This window comes from Homarus americanus, unplaced genomic scaffold, assembly GCF_018991925.1.
Source record: "Homarus americanus isolate GMGI-L3 unplaced genomic scaffold, GMGI_Hamer_2.0 scaffold32929, whole genome shotgun sequence".
In the NCBI taxonomy this organism is placed as follows: Eukaryota; Metazoa; Arthropoda; class Malacostraca; order Decapoda; family Nephropidae; genus Homarus; species Homarus americanus.
This window is the reverse complement of record NW_024737097.1, coordinates 8,204,739-8,225,613: the sequence shown is the minus strand read 5'-3', so window position 1 is coordinate 8,225,613 and position 20,875 is coordinate 8,204,739. Positions and strand designations below refer to the sequence as shown.

Genomic DNA, 20,875 nt, shown 5'->3' with positions numbered 1-20,875 from the left:
AAGGACGCTGTTTACACGATTGTGCACGGCTAAATGTTGGCGGACCGCTCAAGCCCGTCGAAATTCGAGTTTCCGCCGTCAAAATTTTAAATTATGTAGTGTTTTTTTTGTGTCCAAATAAAAAACGTTGAATTAAAAACGTGTGAAATTTGAGAAGCTACTGTACGACATTTAACCCTTCAATATGTCTTCAAAGAGACCACGAAGCAGTGAAAGTGGTGCTAACGTAAGCGCAAGTCACTTCTGTCCAGGAAAAGGGTGAATTTCCATGGTCCGGCACCGGTCAGGTCCCGAGGTTGCCGGACTAGAGGGGTACAACCTGTACATATCAGGATTCAGTTTTTATTTATACAAAAATTTTATTTTATTTAATTTTTTATTATATTTTGGTCGTAAATACGAATGAAATAAGGCCGGAAATTGAATTGGGTCCTAAATTAACTAGGGTCTTAAATATGAAAAGTTGTTGGTCTAACAGTTGTTATCGGAGGCTTTACTGTATACAGTCTCTCCTCGACTTACGACGGGGTTCCGTCCCGACGACCAGGTCGTAAGTCGAAAAGGCGAAAATAATACATAGAAATTCTAAAATGGGTGTCTATTTTTCTTCTCAGCACCACGAGAACTCTCATTTCTATGCTTGCCAGCCATTTTAAAGGGAATTACAAACGAAAAATTTTCAGTACACAGCGAGATCACTAACGTCGGGACTCGAAAATAAGTAATGTGAAAAATATTTTATACAACCATGGCCGTCGTTTGTCCGGATTGTCGTAAGTTGAATATCTCGTAAGTCGAGGAGAGACTGTATTGTATTTGCACGCACAAAATCATGCTTTCCCCTACAAAATCACTTTCAATAATTGTATCACTAAACATACTAAAAAAATCCACAAAATATCTTTGTAAAATATGGGTGCGTCTCATATGCCGGCAAATACGGTAATTTAGTTAAATATCTTTCTTGTCAGAAACGGTCATTATTAATAAACTCGTTTAGAAATGCAGTGGTCCCTCGATCAACGAACACAATTGGTTCCACAGTCGTTCGTTAACCGAAAATTTCGTTAACCGAATCTATTATTTCAATGGGATATTCGGTAATTGGTTCCAACTCACAGAAAAAGTACAGTATACATCCATAGTACTGTATATTAGTAATAGAATTAACAAAACATTAAATATAAACTAAATACTGTACAGTACTGTACAATAATAAATAAAAACAGGAGAAAAACTGTATTTTAACTTAGTTCGAGATGTGTATGTCATATTCCCGGCAGCTTTGTTTACATATCAAACAGCTGATTGTAGAGGCAGTCGATGATGACATGCCATATTCTTTACAGAGAGCATTGGTTCTAATGCATTCTTCATGTTTCAAAATAATTTCTGCACTGAATATTATCAATATGTTAGCTAAATTTCAGAATGACCAATAATTTTAATGTAAAATTGCAAAAATATTCAAATAGACCAACAAACTGGACGTTCACTGTAAACAAAGTTAAACTGAGAAGGGTTGTTGGGTGATTCAATCAGCTGATTGGCGCACAAAAACTGCTCCCTCTACTGTAGATATTATCAATATGTTACCTAAATTTCAGGATGACCAATAATTTTAATATAAAAATGCAGAAATATTCAAGAGACCGACTTTCTTGATATTTACTCCACTGGAAACGAATGTAAACATAGAACTGATTACTGTATTGGCGGACTGGATGATCAGCTGATGCGCACAACAAAACATGTTTCTCGTAAGGATTTTGTCAATTGAAGTTTTGTTTGTTAATCGAACTGAAAATCCTTATGGGAGCTAATTCGTTAACCAAAATTTCGTTAATTGGACCGTTCGTTAATCGAGAGACCACTGTACATCATTACTCAGGACAAAATCAGACAGGTTTGCAACAGCCAATCAATTGTAACTCTTTGAGGGGGCGAGGCATCTTTTGCCAGCTGGGAAAAAACACGCTATAGTTAACCCTTAGGCCGTGGGTGACGTTCCAGAATGTCCGCCTATTCCCGCCACTGTTTTTATTATTATTATTTGGGGAAAAGTTTATTTTTTCTCGATTTATTCACCCCGGGTTTCAGCCAGCAGCACCCTAATCCTTAAGGGTTAAGTTAATTTTCATTTTTCTCTAGTCAAGTTACCTGATTTTCTGAACAGTAACTAGTTTAGTTAAGAATTTTTCTTAAGTTAGGTTAGGGGAATTTTCATGCGGATTAAATAATTTAATACAGCCCCCCCCAAATTCGCAGGGGTTAAGTTCTAAAAATGGCCGCAAATCGCCAAATCTGCGAATAACATTTGCAGACCAATGGGGGAGGGGGGATACATTTTTTACTTGTGTACATAGAAATGTATATTCCCTTTATGTGCTTGCCCGTAGGACAATTATTTCTTTTACCTGTAGTAATGTGTGTGTGTAGATGCGCACACACACAAAACACATTGGAAAATCCTCTCAAATAATCAGAAACAAATTTATTAAAAATGTGAGTCTACACTCAAGTACGCGCTATATTAATAAAGTACTGTACAGTAGAACGTCAATTTAAAATTATTGATTTAAAGCGACACCCACTATTAAGAACAATGTATTACATGTAATTTAAAGCAAATCTTTCCTATGTTACGAGTCATTCAGGCACACGTTATGGAATGCACACACTTTTAAAATTCGCGCCTAATGTTTACCGCCAGAAATGTCTCTGGGCTCGCAACACGGGTGACCGCCACCCTCCCACACCCTCAGTTCTCGCACTGATGCTCTAGTGAACGGACATCTTGTGTGATGCTATCTCCTACCACATGCATCAACCATTGCCACTATGTACAAGAGGCCAGCCACTACATCATTAACTACCCCCAAAGACCAAGAAATCCAGGCAAGGAATTACACTGGAGCAGAAAATCAAGGTGCTGGAAGCACGGTAGTGAGATAATGGTGCTTCAAGAGTGGGGCGCCAATTTGGACCGTGATGTGGATTCGGTTTAAAGCGACCATCCTTGGAACGTATCTCGTGTTATATCGACATTCTATTGTACCTGAATAGCCAAACTGAGTCAGGCAGTCTGGCACATTACTTCCTTGGTATGAATAAGTCTTGACAAAATAACTTTAATTCTTTTATCACAGGGACACTGCAATGACAACTGCTCAACTGAGAGGCAGCAGGCAGGGTGGCCTCTCCAGTCTGGCTACAAACATTTCGTGTACAGGTAGTTCTGCTATAACGCGATAATTGTGTTCTAGTAAAATATCGTGTTATAGAAAATCGCGTAATAGAAATAACAGGGCTTATGGAGAAAATAGGGTTAGGTGCAGATTACTCGAAATCGAAAAAATTTAGTAGTTAGCCTAACACAAAGGATAGCACAGTCTAAATAAATGTTACATTCATATCTAATAATGAAATCATACAGTAAATGTAACACTTTACTTGATGGGGGAGAAGGGTGATTTTGAGGTTGATAAAATCGAGCTTCTCTTCAAGTGTTATATCCTTTCTTTTACGATCATCACCGGGAATTCTATCACCAGAACGCTTCTTGTTGATATTCTTCTTTACTATATTCACAGTTAATACAGTGGGGTATGCTATAACGAACGGATCCTACTACGAATATTCCTATAACGAACGGTTTTACCTATAAAATTGAGAATGCTATAACGAACGAAACTCCTACAACGAACATTATTTAATTTTTTTTCTAATTTATTGTTTTTTTATTACAAATATTAATGATATTCTTTATTTCAGGGGTTTAGATGCATCTTTATGCACTTTTTTAAAATTTTTACAATTTTATATTATATTTTTCAGTGTTAAGTGGTTGTATTTGGGGCCCTGGAATGGATTAATCCTATAACGAACGAATGCTATAACGAACAAGGTTCTAGAACCAATTAGATTCGTTATAGCATACCCCACTGTACCACAAAATTGGAGAAATAGTAAGCAAAAATCGCGTTATAGCAAACAAGCGTTCGCGTTATACAAATATCGTTCCTAATTCATAAATCGCGTTAGAGCAAATTCGCGTTATCAAAACACGCGTTATAGCAGAAATCACTGTACTGTACAGGAAAGTCAACAGTATGGATACTAACTGGGTGCAAGGGCTGGTGTGCTATATATTTGTTGCTATTTTTTCTAAGGAGTTAACCGATTATTAATCTAAGCTAATCAAGTAATTTGCTAAAATTTCAATTAAGTTAAACTTTAATTTCAAAAGTTAACAAGTGAAGCTAAGTGAATTAATTGCCCCATGCCTGCTACAGCTACAACCAGGGTCTTTTTTTCTTGTTTCATAAGTAGAACCATCGTCACAGTGTAAACACTAACAAAAACAATGCCGTCTTGTCTCCTCTTGCGTGTTTTAATATTCTACGTATTAAGGAATTGTATTGCTCATTTCGCATATACTGTATAAACATTAACTCAATCAAATACATATTCAGTAATAAACAAAAATAAATATTTTGTACACACGTAATATTTCCAATGACTGGAACAATTGGTGCAGAGTACTTCCGGGAATGAGAGATTTATGGGTAACGAGATGACGCTCTCAAAGTCAGAAAAAATCCCTCATCCCCGGAATTTTCCAGGTCCGATTTATCGAGGTTTTACTGTATACCTTCCTAAAATTACGAGTCGAAAATAACCATACCATAGCTCACGGGTTGGTGATTACAATGACGAGTCTCAGGGGCGTACCTAGAATATTTGGCACCCGGAGCAGACCCTTCCTTTGGCACCCCCCTCTCCCAAAAATTAATAATTTTAAAAATTAAATACCCATACACTGAGAACATTAATCATGTTTGCAAGTAAAATTTCAAGTGGATAACAGTACAGTACTGTATTAAGCAAATTGGAAATGAGAAAAATGCAGGACAATAAAAATTCAGCAAACAGGTAATACTGCATAGCATTGATATAACAAAAACACATCTCCAACCAGAGAAAACATCACCAGTAAGAATTTTAAAAATGGTAACAGAAAATCCAGTCTCAAAGCTCCGCATATTCTTCAAAGAGGAATAGAAAAAATTTCACAATCTCTGCTTTTGAGCCTTAATTTCTGCGAATTGGTCAATGACCTCATCAAAATTCGCTTTCTTTGCATATTCATGCTCAATTGAAAGCAAAGCCAGGGTTATCAATTTTGTCTGATTCGTGCTTGAGCGAAGGAAATTTTTTATCAGTTTTAATTTGGAAAAACTTCTTTCACGTTCACTTCTTTCAGTTAGTCAAAAAGAATTTCAAGCACAATGACAAGCTTGGCAGGGATTCACAAAAAATTCCATTTTACAATACTCTAAAAAATGCAATGCTGTCCACTTCTATGGTTCTTCAGGGCTGATTTTGGCAGCTTCCAAATGTCTCCAAAGTCGTCCAATTTCCATACCGATATCTTCATCAGAGAATTCATCGAACGCTTTAGTCAATTCTGGAATACACTTCCGAAGATCTTCTGTTGCAATAACCATAGAGTTTGGCTGAATAGCAGCAAAGATTGACAGAATGTGATTCATCGCCTTTGAACGAATCTCCAATTCTTGATGAAAGCCATCAGGGCATTCAAACATAGCCCTTTTCACTTCCTCTGGCAATGTGAGTCCAGCATCCTTTGCCATCTCTCCTGGCATCCTTTTTTGGAGCCTTATCCCTCCCTCCTCTCTCCAGAGAAATGCCCATTTCCTCACACTGTGTGGCTGCATAATGAATGGCCCTCTCCACAATTTCATTCCCCTGATATTCAAGAAACAACTTTAAGGGGAGCGTCTGGTTGAAATACAAGGGGCCTTAAATATTGGCCGAATGCTTTGATATTCCTGTCACTAATTACAGACAACATGTAGGTCAATTCTAGCCCCCAAACTCTCTCCACTGCCCCCTTCATTTTTGGCCCTTTTCACCCCATTCTAAATTTTCAAGGTACTTCGCCTTCATTATTATTTGCTCCACTGTCTTGAAATTTAGGATAAGTTTACTTTTCGCTTTGGCTTAGGTCTACAAATTTTTTGAAAATCACATGCCACTGAAGAAACGTATTGCCGTTTCACCATTTCCATAGAACCTATTTATCATTTCATATAACAGAGAACAACCTTCACACTGAAAGTAAGAATCCGCCGCCAAACTGCGCAGTACACCGAAGGGAAAAATTCTCATCTAAAAAAAGATGAAACAGCTGTAAAGAACCGAACCATAATTTTCCGTATACAGTACTTATATGTGTATTGGAAAGTTTTACTGTCACAACTAACACTCACGAGACAATGGGAAAAATTTTTCAGCATAAAATTAACATAATCTAAGCTAACCTTTCTTAAATCTAATTAGTACAGATTGACAATCCCTTATCCTAAATCCTTGGGGCCAGAGGCATTTTGGATTTCGGAATTTTTCGTTTTTCAGGTTTTTTTTTTTTAAATGTGTATTAGCCCACCCGGGCATAGATCACTGACCCACATCAGGGCCTGGGGGGCGAAAATATAAAAATTATAATAATAATAATAATATTATAATAATAATAATAATTCATAGGTCTGGGTCGTGTTTCTCACTTTTGATCTTATTTTTCATTCTTGTATATCTTTATTATTATTATTTTATTATTACAGTACTCCTGTATTAGTTATTTTTATTAATTTTATAATTATATTTTATTATTATATTTTATTATTATTATTAATGTTATATTATTTTATTTTGGTGTATTTTTATTAAAATTTTTATTTACTATGAATAATTATTATTATAATAATTATTACCGTTACATTTTCGCCCCCCAGGCCCTGATGTGGGTCAGTGATCTATACCCGGGTGGGCTAATCCCTGTTTGAAAAAAAAAAAAAAAAAAAAATGCCCCACAAATTTTTTTCGGTTTTCACAGCTTTTTCGGTTTTCGGATAAAGGGTTGTCAACCTGTATATCATATATCGTATATATATATAACCTATATATATATATATATATATATATATATATATATATATATATATATATATATATATATATATATATATATACAGCTAGACCCCGACTTACAACTGCTTCGACTTACGACCGTCGGGACTTACGACCGCCACAGTTGTGACCATTTTTTTTTTCAATTTTTTTTTCCTAAGTGACACACGCATTTTCTATACCGAAACGTTTCCAGTTAATGTAGTCTCAATGTATAATTAGAAAATTATGGGGGCCCCATGTGCATTCAGCTGACTACATTAAAGGTAAGTGCTCAGTCACACTGTATCCATTCCTCATTATTTATTACTTTTACTGTACTGTATTTCATTGTAGATTTTTTATTTAAAATTTTTTTTTTTTTTTTATCTATGTCGGACTTACGACCTGGATTTGGGTCCCTAACCCCGTCATAAGCCGGGGTCTAGCTGTGTATATATATATACAGTCTGCGCGGAATGTTAAGTCGCGATAGGGCCGATGAACTAAGTTCTCGCAAAAATAAGATTATATGTTGTGAAGCCTGTCCTGGGATGCGAGAAGTCAAAACGCTTGGTTTGTTGGCAAGCGCTGACATTTGGCAACTGAGAACACGTCACGGCTTGTAGTCAGTGCGCCTCTGGCAGCTGTGAGGGGAAGATTTATTGTGCGGGTTCCCGTGCCATGTGGCCATGATTTGTCTAGTTTCAGGTGCATTAACCCGACATAGTGGCCATCAGAGATGTCCAGGAGGGTTACTACAAGAGACGATATTGCAGCAGTAATTGCATTGTACAAAGCAAACCATGTACTGAGAGAAATATCGGCTCAGACTGGTGTGGCATTACGAGTTGTTCAAAATCTTGTCAAACGTTTCCGTGACCTTGGAGAGGACGAGTTACCAGCTCCATTACCTAAGTCTGGTAGGCCTAAAATATTGTCTCCACGGACACTTAAGGTTATTTCTCGACAAGTTCGGTCCAATCCCTCACTCACAGCACGTGAAGTGAAAGAGAGAAACCCCCGTCTTCTGAGTCACGTCTCGTTACGTTGTGTTCAACAAACCATGCACGATGACCTGGGATTTAAGAGCTTTCGTGCCCGCCGTAAACCTCTGTTGACAAAGAGACAGAAGGAAAATAGAGTGAAATTTTGCAAGAAATATGAAGTGTGGGATTTAGAGACATGGAGGAGTGTATTATGGTCGGATGAGGCTACGTTTTCTGTGACGGAATAATGGAGGGAGGGCGCACCTCCCACAGTACACTGTAAAGACTGTTAAGCACCCTTCCTCGCTTATGGTTTAGGCTTCCTTTACGTATTATGGTGTTGGTGAACTAGTAATCCTCCTTAAGAACCAGATGATGAATCAGTAAAACTATCTTGAACTGCTCAGTGATTTCTTACCTGAATCATTTGATAAAGCTAAGGCAAGCCTTTTCATGCAGGACGGTGCCCCATGCCACACTGCTAAGTGTCATACAGTGGCTCAAAGACTGTGAGGTACCTTTCTTTAATGACTGGCCTGGCAATAGCCCAGATCTTAACCCAATAGAAAATTTGTGGTCCATTGTTAAGCGTCGTCTGTGCAACGCTGACACATCATCAATCCCGAAGCTAGAGGCAGCCATCAAGGATACCTGGGCTAACTTGCCACCTGACCTCTTGCAAAACCTTACTGACAGTGTTCCTCGAAGGCTAAATGACTGTCTGAAGTGCAGAGGAAACACTACAATGTATTAATTGAAGTGGTAAGTGTTACTTGACTTTATTTATATAACAATCGTAAATATCAATATTTTTTCAGCACACGATCTAACATTCCGCGCACACTGTGTGTGTGTGTGTGTGTGTGTGTATATATATATATATATATATATATATATATATATATATATATATATATATATATATATATATATATATACATACACACACACACACACACACACACACACACACACACACACACACACAGTATTTTTACGCGTTTCCATGTTTACGCGGTACCCTGCTAGACCCGGAATGCTCACTTTACGCGGTGCATGTACTCTTTTACGCAGAGAGCGGCGCGGGCAGGGTATGCATAAGGTCGCCCAGTCATCAAAACATTACCAAGTTCTTCACCCGCCACCCACCACAGCCGGCCCAAGTCAGTGATAGTGATGATATGGACTTGTATGGACTTTGAGGGGTTTGAAAAAGAGGCCCTGCAAGCCTCTGTGGTGGATAGTGATACAATTGATACAAGTGAGGGCCAATAATCTGCCCTCTGCCTCGGAACCAACCCCCATCCCCATGTGCCCAGCCATCTCTTCTACTAATGTAAGTGTTAAAAAAGCCTAATATTATTGACATTTCTCTTAATTATTAATTGTGTGTGCATACCATCATTAAATTAAGAAGTTATTTTTACTACAACGTAGGTATTGTGTCTAAAAAAGTGGAGTTCGATGGTCGGCCCGGTCTCTATTTCATTTAATCCCATATGTTATGTTGTTCACTTCACTCGTTTCTCACTTTACGCGGGCCTCCGTGGGTTCAATTGACCGTGTAAAGAGAGGGTTCACTGTGTGTGTGTGTGTGTATATGTGTGTGTGTGTGTATATGTATGTGTGTGTGTGTATATGTATGTATGTATGTATGTGTGTATGTATATATATATGTATATATATATATGTGTATATATATATATATATATATATATATATATATATATATATATATATATATATATATATATATATATATATATATATATATATATATATATATATATATACAGGGTGTCCCATAAGTTTCCATACATATGGTTTTTAACATTGGATTGGTCGGCGTGGTCCTGTGGAGTGGCCTCCCAGATCCCCAGACCTTACCCCACTTGATTTTTACCTTTGGGGGCATTTGAAGGCCATGGTGTATCAGGAAAAGATACAAAACATAAATCATCTCAAGCAACGTATCACCAACGCCATTACAAGCATAACTCCAGCTGTGCTTGAACGTGTTCTTCAGCAGTGGAGGACACGCATTGAAGAGTGTTTTCAACAGAATGGTAGTCATGTAGAGCATATTATATAAATAAAAATGGATTTTCATATAAAAAGGTTTATTTTTCCTATGTATGGAAATTTATGGGACACCCTGTATGTATATATATATATATATATATATATATATATATATATATATATATATATATATATATATATATATATATATATATATATATATATATATATATATATCAAAACATGACCTGCTTTTAGTGTCCTTGTGGCCTAGCCGGTAAGCGTTCCCTAGTCACACCCAGTAGGTCGAGGGTTCGATTCCTTGCTGGTGAGGTCGTTGATTATATGTTCAAAGTCCGCGTGTTATATGGACTAAAAATGAAGTATATATATGTACCTCGCGTTTCATACCAGCTGGATTCGGTAAAATGCTACTGACACCACATAAGAGGCACGGGCAGTTTCCCATTGAGGTTCACGGCGCCATCAGCTCGTTGAACAGGCTTTGTGTGAAATATAACAGAGTCTAGAACTGCTTTTAGCGTCCTTGTGGCCTAGCCGGTAAGCGTTCCCTAGTCACACCCAGTAGGTCGAGGGTTCGATGCCTTGCTGGTGAGGTCGTTGATTATATATATATATATATATATATATATATATATATATATATATATATATATATATATATATATATATATATATATATATATATATATATATATATATATATATATTTTTATATATATATATATATATATATATATATATATATATATATATATATATATATATATATATATATATATATAAACATACATATAGTGTTTGTTTAATGGGAAACGAACATAAATTTATGGATACTAGTTATTTGCATGATGCTGAACACAAAAATTTTAACGAGACTGCACAGAACCTGACTTAAACAAGAAACCTACCTAACCTTACCTAACTTCCTAGCATGGGGGTTCTGCCCCTGGACCCCCTGCCATATTTGGCTGAAAGTTTGGAAAGGTTAGGTAGGTTTCTTTTGTTAGAATAGTTAAGTCAGCCTTTGTTAGGTTCTGTGCATTGTTGTTTCAATTTTCGTGTTCAGATCATGCAAATAATATCTCCCAAAATTTGTCCAATTCCATATGTTATTTCTGGTGCTAACCATCTCCTCTGCCTTTACAATAGAAGAAAAGTTTCTTAAAATTGTCTAATGATTCCAAAATTTAAAATCCTAAAATTCACTGGATGACCAAAACAATAATAATACCCAAAGAACTTATTTTGTTATCTGGTACTAATGAATGCAACTTTGTTGAAGCATCGTGGTGTAATTTTAAGTTTGTTGTAACGTGAGAATAAGCTCAGACTGAACGGGTCGGCTGTAAACAAAAAGTGGATCACCTGAAGAATCATCACCCCAGAATGTCCACCTGAAGAATCGTCACCCCAGCCCACAGTGAATATAATTTGTATAATTAGGATAACAAATATATTCCTTTGTGTTATGCATCTTTATTGTGAAAAGTTTAAAGAAAAAAAAATAAGAATAATATACATACACCTAACCTAACCTAACCATGGAGGGTCCTGACCCCACCTGAAGAATTGTCACCCCAGGTGTTGCCACCTGAAGATTCATCACCCCAGGATATCCCACCTGAAGAATTGTCACCCTGCCAAACTCCGGGGTGACAATTCTTAAGGTGATCCCAAAAAGTCAACACACAGTGACTAGAGATTTTTCATAGTACAGTAAAAGTCCAAAAATCCGGATACCAGAAACCCGGACCACCCAAGAATACGGACTTTTCGAAAACTCAAACTCTATTTTTTTTAGCTGGCTTTTGTATGTATGTGTGCATGCGTGAGTGCCACAGCTGCACAGTGACAACAAGCAACCACGCGGTCACCACTTTAAAACGAGCAATCAAACTGTGACAACGTAAGTAATTTTGAGTCCTACTCTTTCCATTTACAGAGTACTGTACAAGCCCATAATAATGGCTCCTAAAGTAGATAAACTTCGTTGTGTGAAGAGAAAGAACATGTTGAAATTGAGTGACAAACTTGAAATAATTAAGAAACTAGAACGTGGTGTGAGCAATACTGATCTAATGGAAACATACGACATTGGGAAGTCTACAATTTATGATATAAAAAAGGCAAAGAATAAAATTTTAGAATTCACAGCCTTATCTTTAAAACTGCTTGTTTTGATAAATGAAGCATGCTATATTTGCTAATGAATAAACTATCAAAATGTACCTGTTCATCTCTTCTTTATTTCTCCTGAAATTTGAATTTTAAAAGTACTGCCTCAGAATCCGGAAAATCCGAAAATCCGGACCGACCCAATCCCCAAGCAGTCCGGATTTTTGGACTTCTACTGTAGTATTTATGGTAAATAACCAAACAATTGGGTAAATTTCTAGTTTCTGTTACAACTACTGTTCAACCACGAATTTTGGTTTTTTCCCAAGGTATTTGGCGAGATTCATTCAAAATTGACCTTCGTTTCCGTCAGAAATGAATCGTTTTGGAATTACCATCCCCCATACAACCTGACCTAACCAACCAAAGAAACCTACCTAACCTTACCCAACTTCCTAGCTGTCCCCACTATATTAAACAGAAGTACTTATTTCAATATTTGGTACCAATGAACGCAGCTTTGTTAAGCATCATGGTGTAATTTTACGTTTTATGTGGACATGAGAATAAGCTCACTCTGAATGGGTTGGCTGTAAACGACACACGGAAACTGCAGATTTACTTTAATGCCTCACATGAATTTACTTTCTCGGTTAACATCCATTTGCAACAGAAGTGGTATGAGCAAAAGTCGTTCCTAGTGACAAGATATAACTAATGGTAAACACAAAATTGCTCTACCAGTTGACTGAAACTGTAATACCAAAATGTTAAATATCTCGCTTAAATGTAATTTGCATTAAAAATGCCACAAGGAAATGTGATAAGAGATGAGTCAGATCTACCTATAGCAACTATTCATTTGCAAACTTTTGAGAGTGCACTTGTAAAATAATATACCCCAACCTTTATCACTCAACCTGTACTTGAAGCTTCCCAATGAGTTCTAGTTTATGATGGTGTCTGGTAATTCGTTTCACTTATCTACAAATCCATTTCCAAACCAATATCTACCTTATTAATTTCTAAATTTAAATTTATCTAAATTAAAACCAATGCTACAAGTTTCCTCCTGACATGTTATATCTTTTTTTACAGTGGATATTTTGCCCTGACCGGCTAAGTTCCTACTAAATCTATTTTACCGTGAGTGCGCTCTGATTGACTTTGGCCAAGTACTCGCTGTATAATATGATGGGGGGTCCAACCCCCCCCCCACCCCCCGACTAGGAAGTTAGGTAGGTTTCTTTGGTTGGTTAGGTCAGGCTTTATTAGGTTCGAGTAAATTTCTCCTCTTTTATAATGTTTCCATGCACAACAGAAACACCGCCAGTCACGATCCCATATAGTTCTCGAGTTGCTCGCCGGTAACAGACGATTAGCCAATCAGAGCGCACTCAAGGTAAAATAGTGACCAAATAGGTACTACAGATAGGGAAGACGAATACAAACGTTAAGTATAAACTAGGTAACACGGAAATAGAAAACTCAGTTTGTGAAAAAGATCTAGGTGTATTTGTTAGCAACGACTTGAAACCTAGAAAACAATGTATTAGCGTTCGCAACAAGGCAAACAGGATTCTTGGGTTCATATCTAGGTCTGTGAGTAACAGAACTGCTGACGTTATCTTGAAACTTTACCTAGCATTAGTGAGGCCACACATGGATTATGCGGTTCAGTTCTGGTGTCCTTATTATAGAATGGACATAGATTCTTTGGAGAGAGTACAAAGAAGAATGACAAAAATGATCCATAATATTAGAAACCTTCCATATGAAGAAAGACTGAAAAGCTTAGGCTTACATTCATTAGAGAGGCGTAGAGTTAGGGGAGATATGATAGAGGTGTACAAGTGGGTAAGTGGGATTAACAAGGGTAAAATGGAAGATGTTCTGAAGCTCAGTAATAACGAAATAACTAGAACAAATGGCTTTAAATTAGATTAATTCCGATTCAGAAAGGATATAGGCAAGCACTGGTTTGGTAATAGAGTTGTGGATATGTGGAATAGGCTACCGAGTGCTATAGTAGGATCGGGGACGCTAGGGAGCTTCAAGACGAAGTTGGATAGGCACATGGAAGTGCTGGGATGGGTGTGAAAGGGATCTGCCCTGTATGGGCCAGTCGGCCTCCTGCAGTATCCCACTTTCTTATGTTCTTATGTTCTTAACTGGTCATGGCAAAATATCCACTGCCTTTTTTTTAACCCTCTCATTCTTACACCAATACCTATCTTGCCAGAAAAATATTTATTCATTAAAATTATCATACAAGCTCATTGGTTCAGAATGACCAAAAACAGTGTAGATATATATATGCACTGGTACGATTTAAGTCAATATACCAAGGACAACCCATGAAAGGCGCTATAAACTGATTTACACCAGAGGTACTTGAGAACCAGTCACCCTCCTGATACTTTAACCAGGTCAATGAACAAACTTTCAGGTAGATTCTATGTCTGTGAGAGAGGTAGAGGAGAGAGAAGGAGGGAGGTTGAAGAAATTTGAGGCGAGCGTGTGTGAGGGCGGCACAGGAAGCACACCACGCGGGGCCGCCATTATACCACACCGGCTTCGTGTTTACAGGCCAGTGACGTCACTCCTTCCTTACAATATAACTCACTCCTCACCACCACTCTACCTTTACAACGTCACAAGTAGTACTGGACCATATCTCCTAAGTTATACCATCTATTTACACCAGATACTCAAACCCTCAAGATATAACTCGGGAAAATCGATGAAATTCCGCCACAGCGTCCAACTTCGTCTCGGTGAAGTTGGACCATAACACACTTAACAAACATCCTACCTCCTCACTGCCTCTCTCTGAATTATTTACTGCACATACCCTCACAAAATTGTTGGAGACGACAAATTTATAATAAATACCTGTCTGGCACGCTGAACTGCGTCGGCAAAAGCGGAACTTTGGGCAAAATTACTTGTATTAGGTCCTGCTGCTGCTGCCATCATGGCCGACGGCGCTTGCCTGTAACTACTGTGAGTAAATCCCGAGTGTTTTGAAGAGCGAACACTTCTCATAATCTTTTATTATTTTCTCTCAATAATTCTGAATAAAAAGTTCTCATTTTGTATAGTAACTTGTTGAATAGCTAGTTTCCTAACTATATTTTTCTTTAAGTATGTCTACAAAGAAATAAACTCACATATTACTTGATAATAAGATGTTCCAATACAATTTCTATTTGAAAGAGAAAACGAAAAAAAACATAACGTTAACTATAAAAGAATATTGTAATATATATCTTGTTAGATTGGATGAGATTACATTGCATACAAAATTTATTAATATTAGTATAGCAAATAGATATTACAGACATACAAACGATGCAGGTATACACTGGTAAGCAATAAATAGACTACACTAGGAATAGCTTATTATGTATCTGCATTGTCTGACTATATACATGAAAACTGATTGTAAGCGTGTATGAATATTTACTTAATTATTATTATTATTATTATTAGAAGTAGTAGCAGTAGTATTGTTATAGCTCAATAAGGCCGATATAAAGTTATTTCCATTGGTAGTAGGTAGTAGGCCGCTATCAAACAGGGAGGTACTACCGCCTGGGAAGATATTGGAAGCATAATGTATTGTCTAATGGTAGACCCTGCTGAAATATGGCATCACAAAAATTGTGACCAAGTCCCAGGTTGCTGATTTGACCTTCTGCCTCATTTACACACAATTGCAGGGTCTCAAAAATATTGTTTTTCTTACTTTGGCACTGGAGTCAGGAGTTAAGAGGGAAAGAAGATTATTAGGGATTGAAGAAAATTGGTGAAGCTGAAATACAGTAGGAGTAGAAAGAATCTGAGCTCAACCAGATCGCTTTATCTTATTTATTGATTTTTTATATCTTTGTTTTGCTCCCTCGGGTCGTCAGACCTTTGTATTAGTATTGGTTTACTTATGTCGTGCTGCTGATTATACTTCTTACTTCTTTTTTTTCTTTTTTTTTTTTTTTTTTTTTTTTTGCTAATGTGTTAGTTATATGTAAGTTGTGTTAGTCTTAAGGTACACTGTATGGAGAGGCCTGCCAGGTTCTCAGTGGAGCTGGTAGGTCACTCTCATCTTTTATTCTCTCTATTAATGTTTTATGCGTATATTGGGGCAGGAGATGGTTCAATTACTTTCTCTCTGATTGATATAAATCAGCCATATTCTTGGATTTCTTCATTATCAATATTATTTATCCAGTTTTGGTAAGTTTCTGTGTTAAGTTCAGTCACTTTGTTCCAAATATTTACAGCTTTGTTGTGTATATCTACATTGATTGCTAGGAGGTTTGCTCTCTTGTGTAGCTGTTCAGTATTGATGTGGTCTGTATATTTTATGTTATAAATAAATCAGAGGGCTATATTTTGTACTGTTTGTAACCTTTTAATGCTTGTTTTACTAAGGATGTTCAATGGGATGGGTTGGTAGTCCATAATTGCTTTGACAAGAGTTATATAAATCTTTCATTTGTTATTTATGCGAAAGTTCTTAATTCGTTTCATTTTTTATAGTCTTATTCTTTCCTGTCATTCTTTATCTTTTATGCAAGTTATATATCCTCTTTGACAACACAACATACACACTGTATATCGTTACTACTATTGATTTTATTTTTATTTTGTATTTATTTATGGTCCTTTATTATTATTATTATTATTATTATTATTATTATTATTATTATTATTATTATTATTATTATTATTATTATTATTATTATTATTATTATTATTATTATAATTATTATTATTATTATTACTACTATTGTAGGAATTCGTGGTATAATGTTGTCTAGCACTCAGGATGGATGGAAACTCTAAGGTGGTTTTCTTGTATAATATAAGTTATATGATAGACAGTCTGGTGCTGGAGGTGCCGTGTGGTGAGGAGCTGCTCAGTAGAGACGTTCGGTGAGTAGCGTGTTGAAGGAGGTAGATGTGCAGGAGCTTCGTTAGAGAAGATGTTGCCTGTTGCTGGCCTCCTGGTTGAATGAATGCTGACAGCGTGGAGCTTGCTGGAGGAGGTGTTGCTTGTTCAAGAAGAGAGACCAGAATGAATCTCGATACGATACGAAGTCTTTAGTTAAGAAGTGAAAGAAGATTATTAGGGGTTGAAGGAAAAGTGGTGAAACTGAAATACAGTAGGAGTAGAAAGAATCTGGGCTCAACCAGATCGCTTCATCTTTCTTATTGGTGTTTTATCTTTGTTCTGCTCCCTTGGGTCGTCAGACCTTTGTATTAATATTGGTTTATTTATATAATGCTGCTTATTATTATTATTTTTATTATTGTTGGAGTTAGTGAGCCCGCCCAGGTCCTTGTGTAACTGGGACGGTAGTCACATTTTTTTTTTTTGAGGTGTTAGTTAAGTGTTAGTTGTGTTAGTCTAAAGGTACACTGTATGGAGAGGCCTGCCAGGTTCTTAGTGGAGCTGGTAGGTCACTCTCATCTTTATTCCTCTATTAATGTTTTATGTGTAAATGTGTATATTGGGGCAGGAGGTGGTTCAATTACTTCTTCCTGGCTGATGTAGCTGGGAGGGTAAGCACATTATTATTATTATTATTAATTTTTTTTTTTTCGATGGAGTTAGTGAGCCCGCCCAGGTCCTTGTGTAGCTGGGAGGGTAGTCACTTTTCTTTTTCTTTTTTTTTTTTGCCATGATGTTAGTTCAATGTTAAATGTTAAATATTAGTCATGTTAGTCTAAAAGTACACTGTATGGAGAGGCCTGCCAGGTTCTTAGTGGAGCTGGTAGGTCACTCTCATCTTTTATTCTCTCTATTAATGTTTTATATGTATATTGGGGCAGGAGATGGTTCAATTACTTTCTTCCTGGCTGATTTAAACCAACTGTGTTCTTGGAATTCTTCGTTGTCTATATTATTTATCCAGTTTTGATATGTTTCTGTGTTAAGTTCAGTCACTTTTTTCCAAATATTTACAGCTTTGTTGTGTATATCTACATTGATTGCTAAGAGGTTTGCTCTCTTGTGTAGCTGTTCATTATTGATGTGGTCTGTATATTTTATGTTATATATAAATCTGAGGGCTATATTTTGTACTGTTTGTAACCTTTTAATGCACGTTTTACTAAGGGTGTTCAATGGGATGGGTGGGTAGTCCATAATTGATTTGACAAGGGCAATATAAATCTTTCTTTTGTTATTAATGCTAAGGTTCTTAAAGCGTTTTATTTTTGATAATCTTATTCTTGCCTGTCGTTCTTTATCTTTTAAGTATGTTATATATCCTCTTTTTGTTAGTTTTAATCCAAGCATCCTGCCTTCAGTGTCGTATGGGTATAGTTCCTGGTCGACTATTACTGGACTTGTTTTAATCTTGGCTATTGGTATTATCTTGAATTTGTTCTTATTTGTCCTGATTTTCCATTTTTTCTCAAAATCATTTATGTTTTTTATCGCTCTTACCGTGTAGAGTGCCATAAATTGGGTTGATTTTCCTGGGTGTGATACTATTTGAGTAATATCATCAACAAACATTACATATTCGCTAAAGGGGGTAGGTTGAGGTGTGTCTGAAGTATAAATTGTATATAGTGTTGGAGAAAGGCATCCTCCTTGAGGTACTCTACTCTCAAGATTAAACATAGTTCCCATAAAGTTTCCAATTTGAATTTGTGCTCTCCTATCATCTAAATAGTTACACAATATTCTTAGCAAGTATTCGTTAAGTCCCAGTTTTAATATTTTATATTTTAAGCCTAAATGCCAAACTTTATCAAAAGCCTTAGAAACATCCCTTAAAATTATATTGATCTGGTTACCCTTGCTTTTTTCTATTGCAATTATTTCCGTTATTATAGCTATTGCAGTTAGGGTATTTCTATTGGGCATAAATCCATGTTGTCTGTTGTTAGTTTTCCCATGTGTTAAAAAGGCTATAAGTCTTGAATTTAAAATTTTTTCCAATAGTTTCCCGGTAATTTCTAATAAAGATATTGGCCTGTAGTTTAATATTTCCTTATTGTCCTTACCCTCCTTAGGAATAAATATCATTTTAGCATATTTTAGTTTGTCTGGAAAGTAACCAGTTATTAAGCATGCGTTATAAATGTTTAATAGTGTTTTTAAAATGTTTTCAGGTAGATTCATGATCATATTTCGTGTAATACCTGTAAGCCCAGGGGCTTTTTCCTTAAACTTCCTCAGACAGTGCATCATTTCTCCCATGGTTATTATTTGATTATTAGGTAATAAGTTATAGTCTATATATTGCCTTGGGGTGATTCTATATATATGTCTTCCCATTTCGTCTTCTATCCTTTCTTCGTGTTCACTATCAAAATCTTCATTTTCCTCATCTGATATTTTAAAAACTTTTACCCATTCCCTTTTGAATGCTGACTCTTGTTCATTTTCCTCGTGCAGTTTTGTTCCATTTTGGTCTTTAATGTATGGTGTTTTTTGCTTGTTGTGCCCCATCATCTTGTATATGGAAGTCCAAAATGTTTTTGTGTCTTTAGTCATGTCAGCCGCCATTATAATATCATTCCATTTTTTATTGTTTGCTTCCTTACATGCGTCTCTTAATTTTATCTGTAGTGCTGTCTGTGTCGTATATAGCCATCTGTTACTGCCGTGTCTTTCCATATACCTGTTTATTTCATTGTAATGGGTCTGGATTAATTTAACTTCTTCTGGTAGTCTGTTGTTGGGTAATGTTCTAAAGTGTGAAGTAGGAGTGTGTTTGGTTATAGATGTTTTTATTGCTGAGTGCAGTCTGTCCATTTCTGAGTCTATGTCTTCTGTTGTTTTCCCTTGTAGGTTAATCGAGTGGTGATTACCTATGTCGTCTTTGAAGCTGTCCCAGTCTGTTTTACTCATTTTCAGTCTCTTTTTTATTGTTATCTGTATGGGGCTTGTTGACAGTGTTAGTATAATTGGCAGATGGTCACTGCCTGTAAGAGGTCCCTGTATTATATGGTAATTGAAAAAGGCTTTGTTGTTGGTAAAAATTTTGTCTGGTGTCGATTGTGTATTGTGATTTCTCCAGGTTGGAAAGTTAGGACCTAGATGATTGATTTTCCTTAGATTTATTAATTGATTAATGGCGTTTCCCACGACGTTATTATTTGTATTGTCAAAAATCCTGTGTCTGGCGTTAAAGTCTCCTAAGATGTACATCGGATGACTATTGTTAGCCAATTTTAATAGGTCTTCTATAGGTAAGTAGGGTCGTCTCGGTGGCAGATAAGTAGTAGCAATAATTACGTCTCCTTGAGTTGTATTTATTTTTATTGCTCGAAATTCATCCTGGAAGTCATCGATTAGTTTAAATTTTAAGTTTCTTTTAACCGCTATAGCTACTCCGTCATTTTTCTCGCCCGATTTATTTCTTTGGTTTACATAATAGTTAAAGAGTTTTATGTTGTTGTTTTCTGTCTCACCGTGACTGTTTATTAGTATAATGTCAGGGTCAATTTCTTGATATATATTACTTAGGTTAATTCTCTCGGTCTTCCAGTTTCTTACGTTGTGTTGTATTATTCTTAAAGTTCTTACTGTTTGTCTATTGTCCATTATTTCTTATACTTGGATTGTGACTGTTGAAGTGGAGACCTATCGTCCTGTTTCCCGCTTCTGACTCTTCTAAACTCTGACGGGTCTACTATTTTAAATTCATTGGTCGTAATCTTTAGTTTGTCCGTAGTGATTAGTGACCAGACGTAATCTTCACTTAGGGATTTTTCTTGATATGTCCACT

At 36.4% G+C, this 20,875-nt stretch overlaps 1 protein-coding gene across 12 annotated transcripts in view; it reads right to left on the bottom strand.

The window, feature by feature from the left end:
* The window catches only part of LOC121873188 (far upstream element-binding protein 1-like), a 115,178-nt gene extending 100,026 nt beyond the window's left edge, over nucleotides 1–15,152 (bottom strand). For 8 of the 12 annotated variants that reach the window (XM_042376524.1, XM_042376528.1, XM_042376527.1 and 5 more), the window contains exon 1: nucleotides 15,018–15,152. In XM_042376524.1, the coding sequence (XP_042232458.1) occupies nucleotides 15,018–15,101 (84 nt within the window). In that variant the 5' untranslated portion in view covers nucleotides 15,102–15,152. The remainder of the gene's footprint in view (nucleotides 1–15,017) is intronic. The other 4 variants (XM_042376532.1, XM_042376536.1, XM_042376525.1 and 1 more) reach the window with 1 other exon arrangement.
* Nucleotides 15,153–20,875: the final 5,723 nt, after the last annotated feature.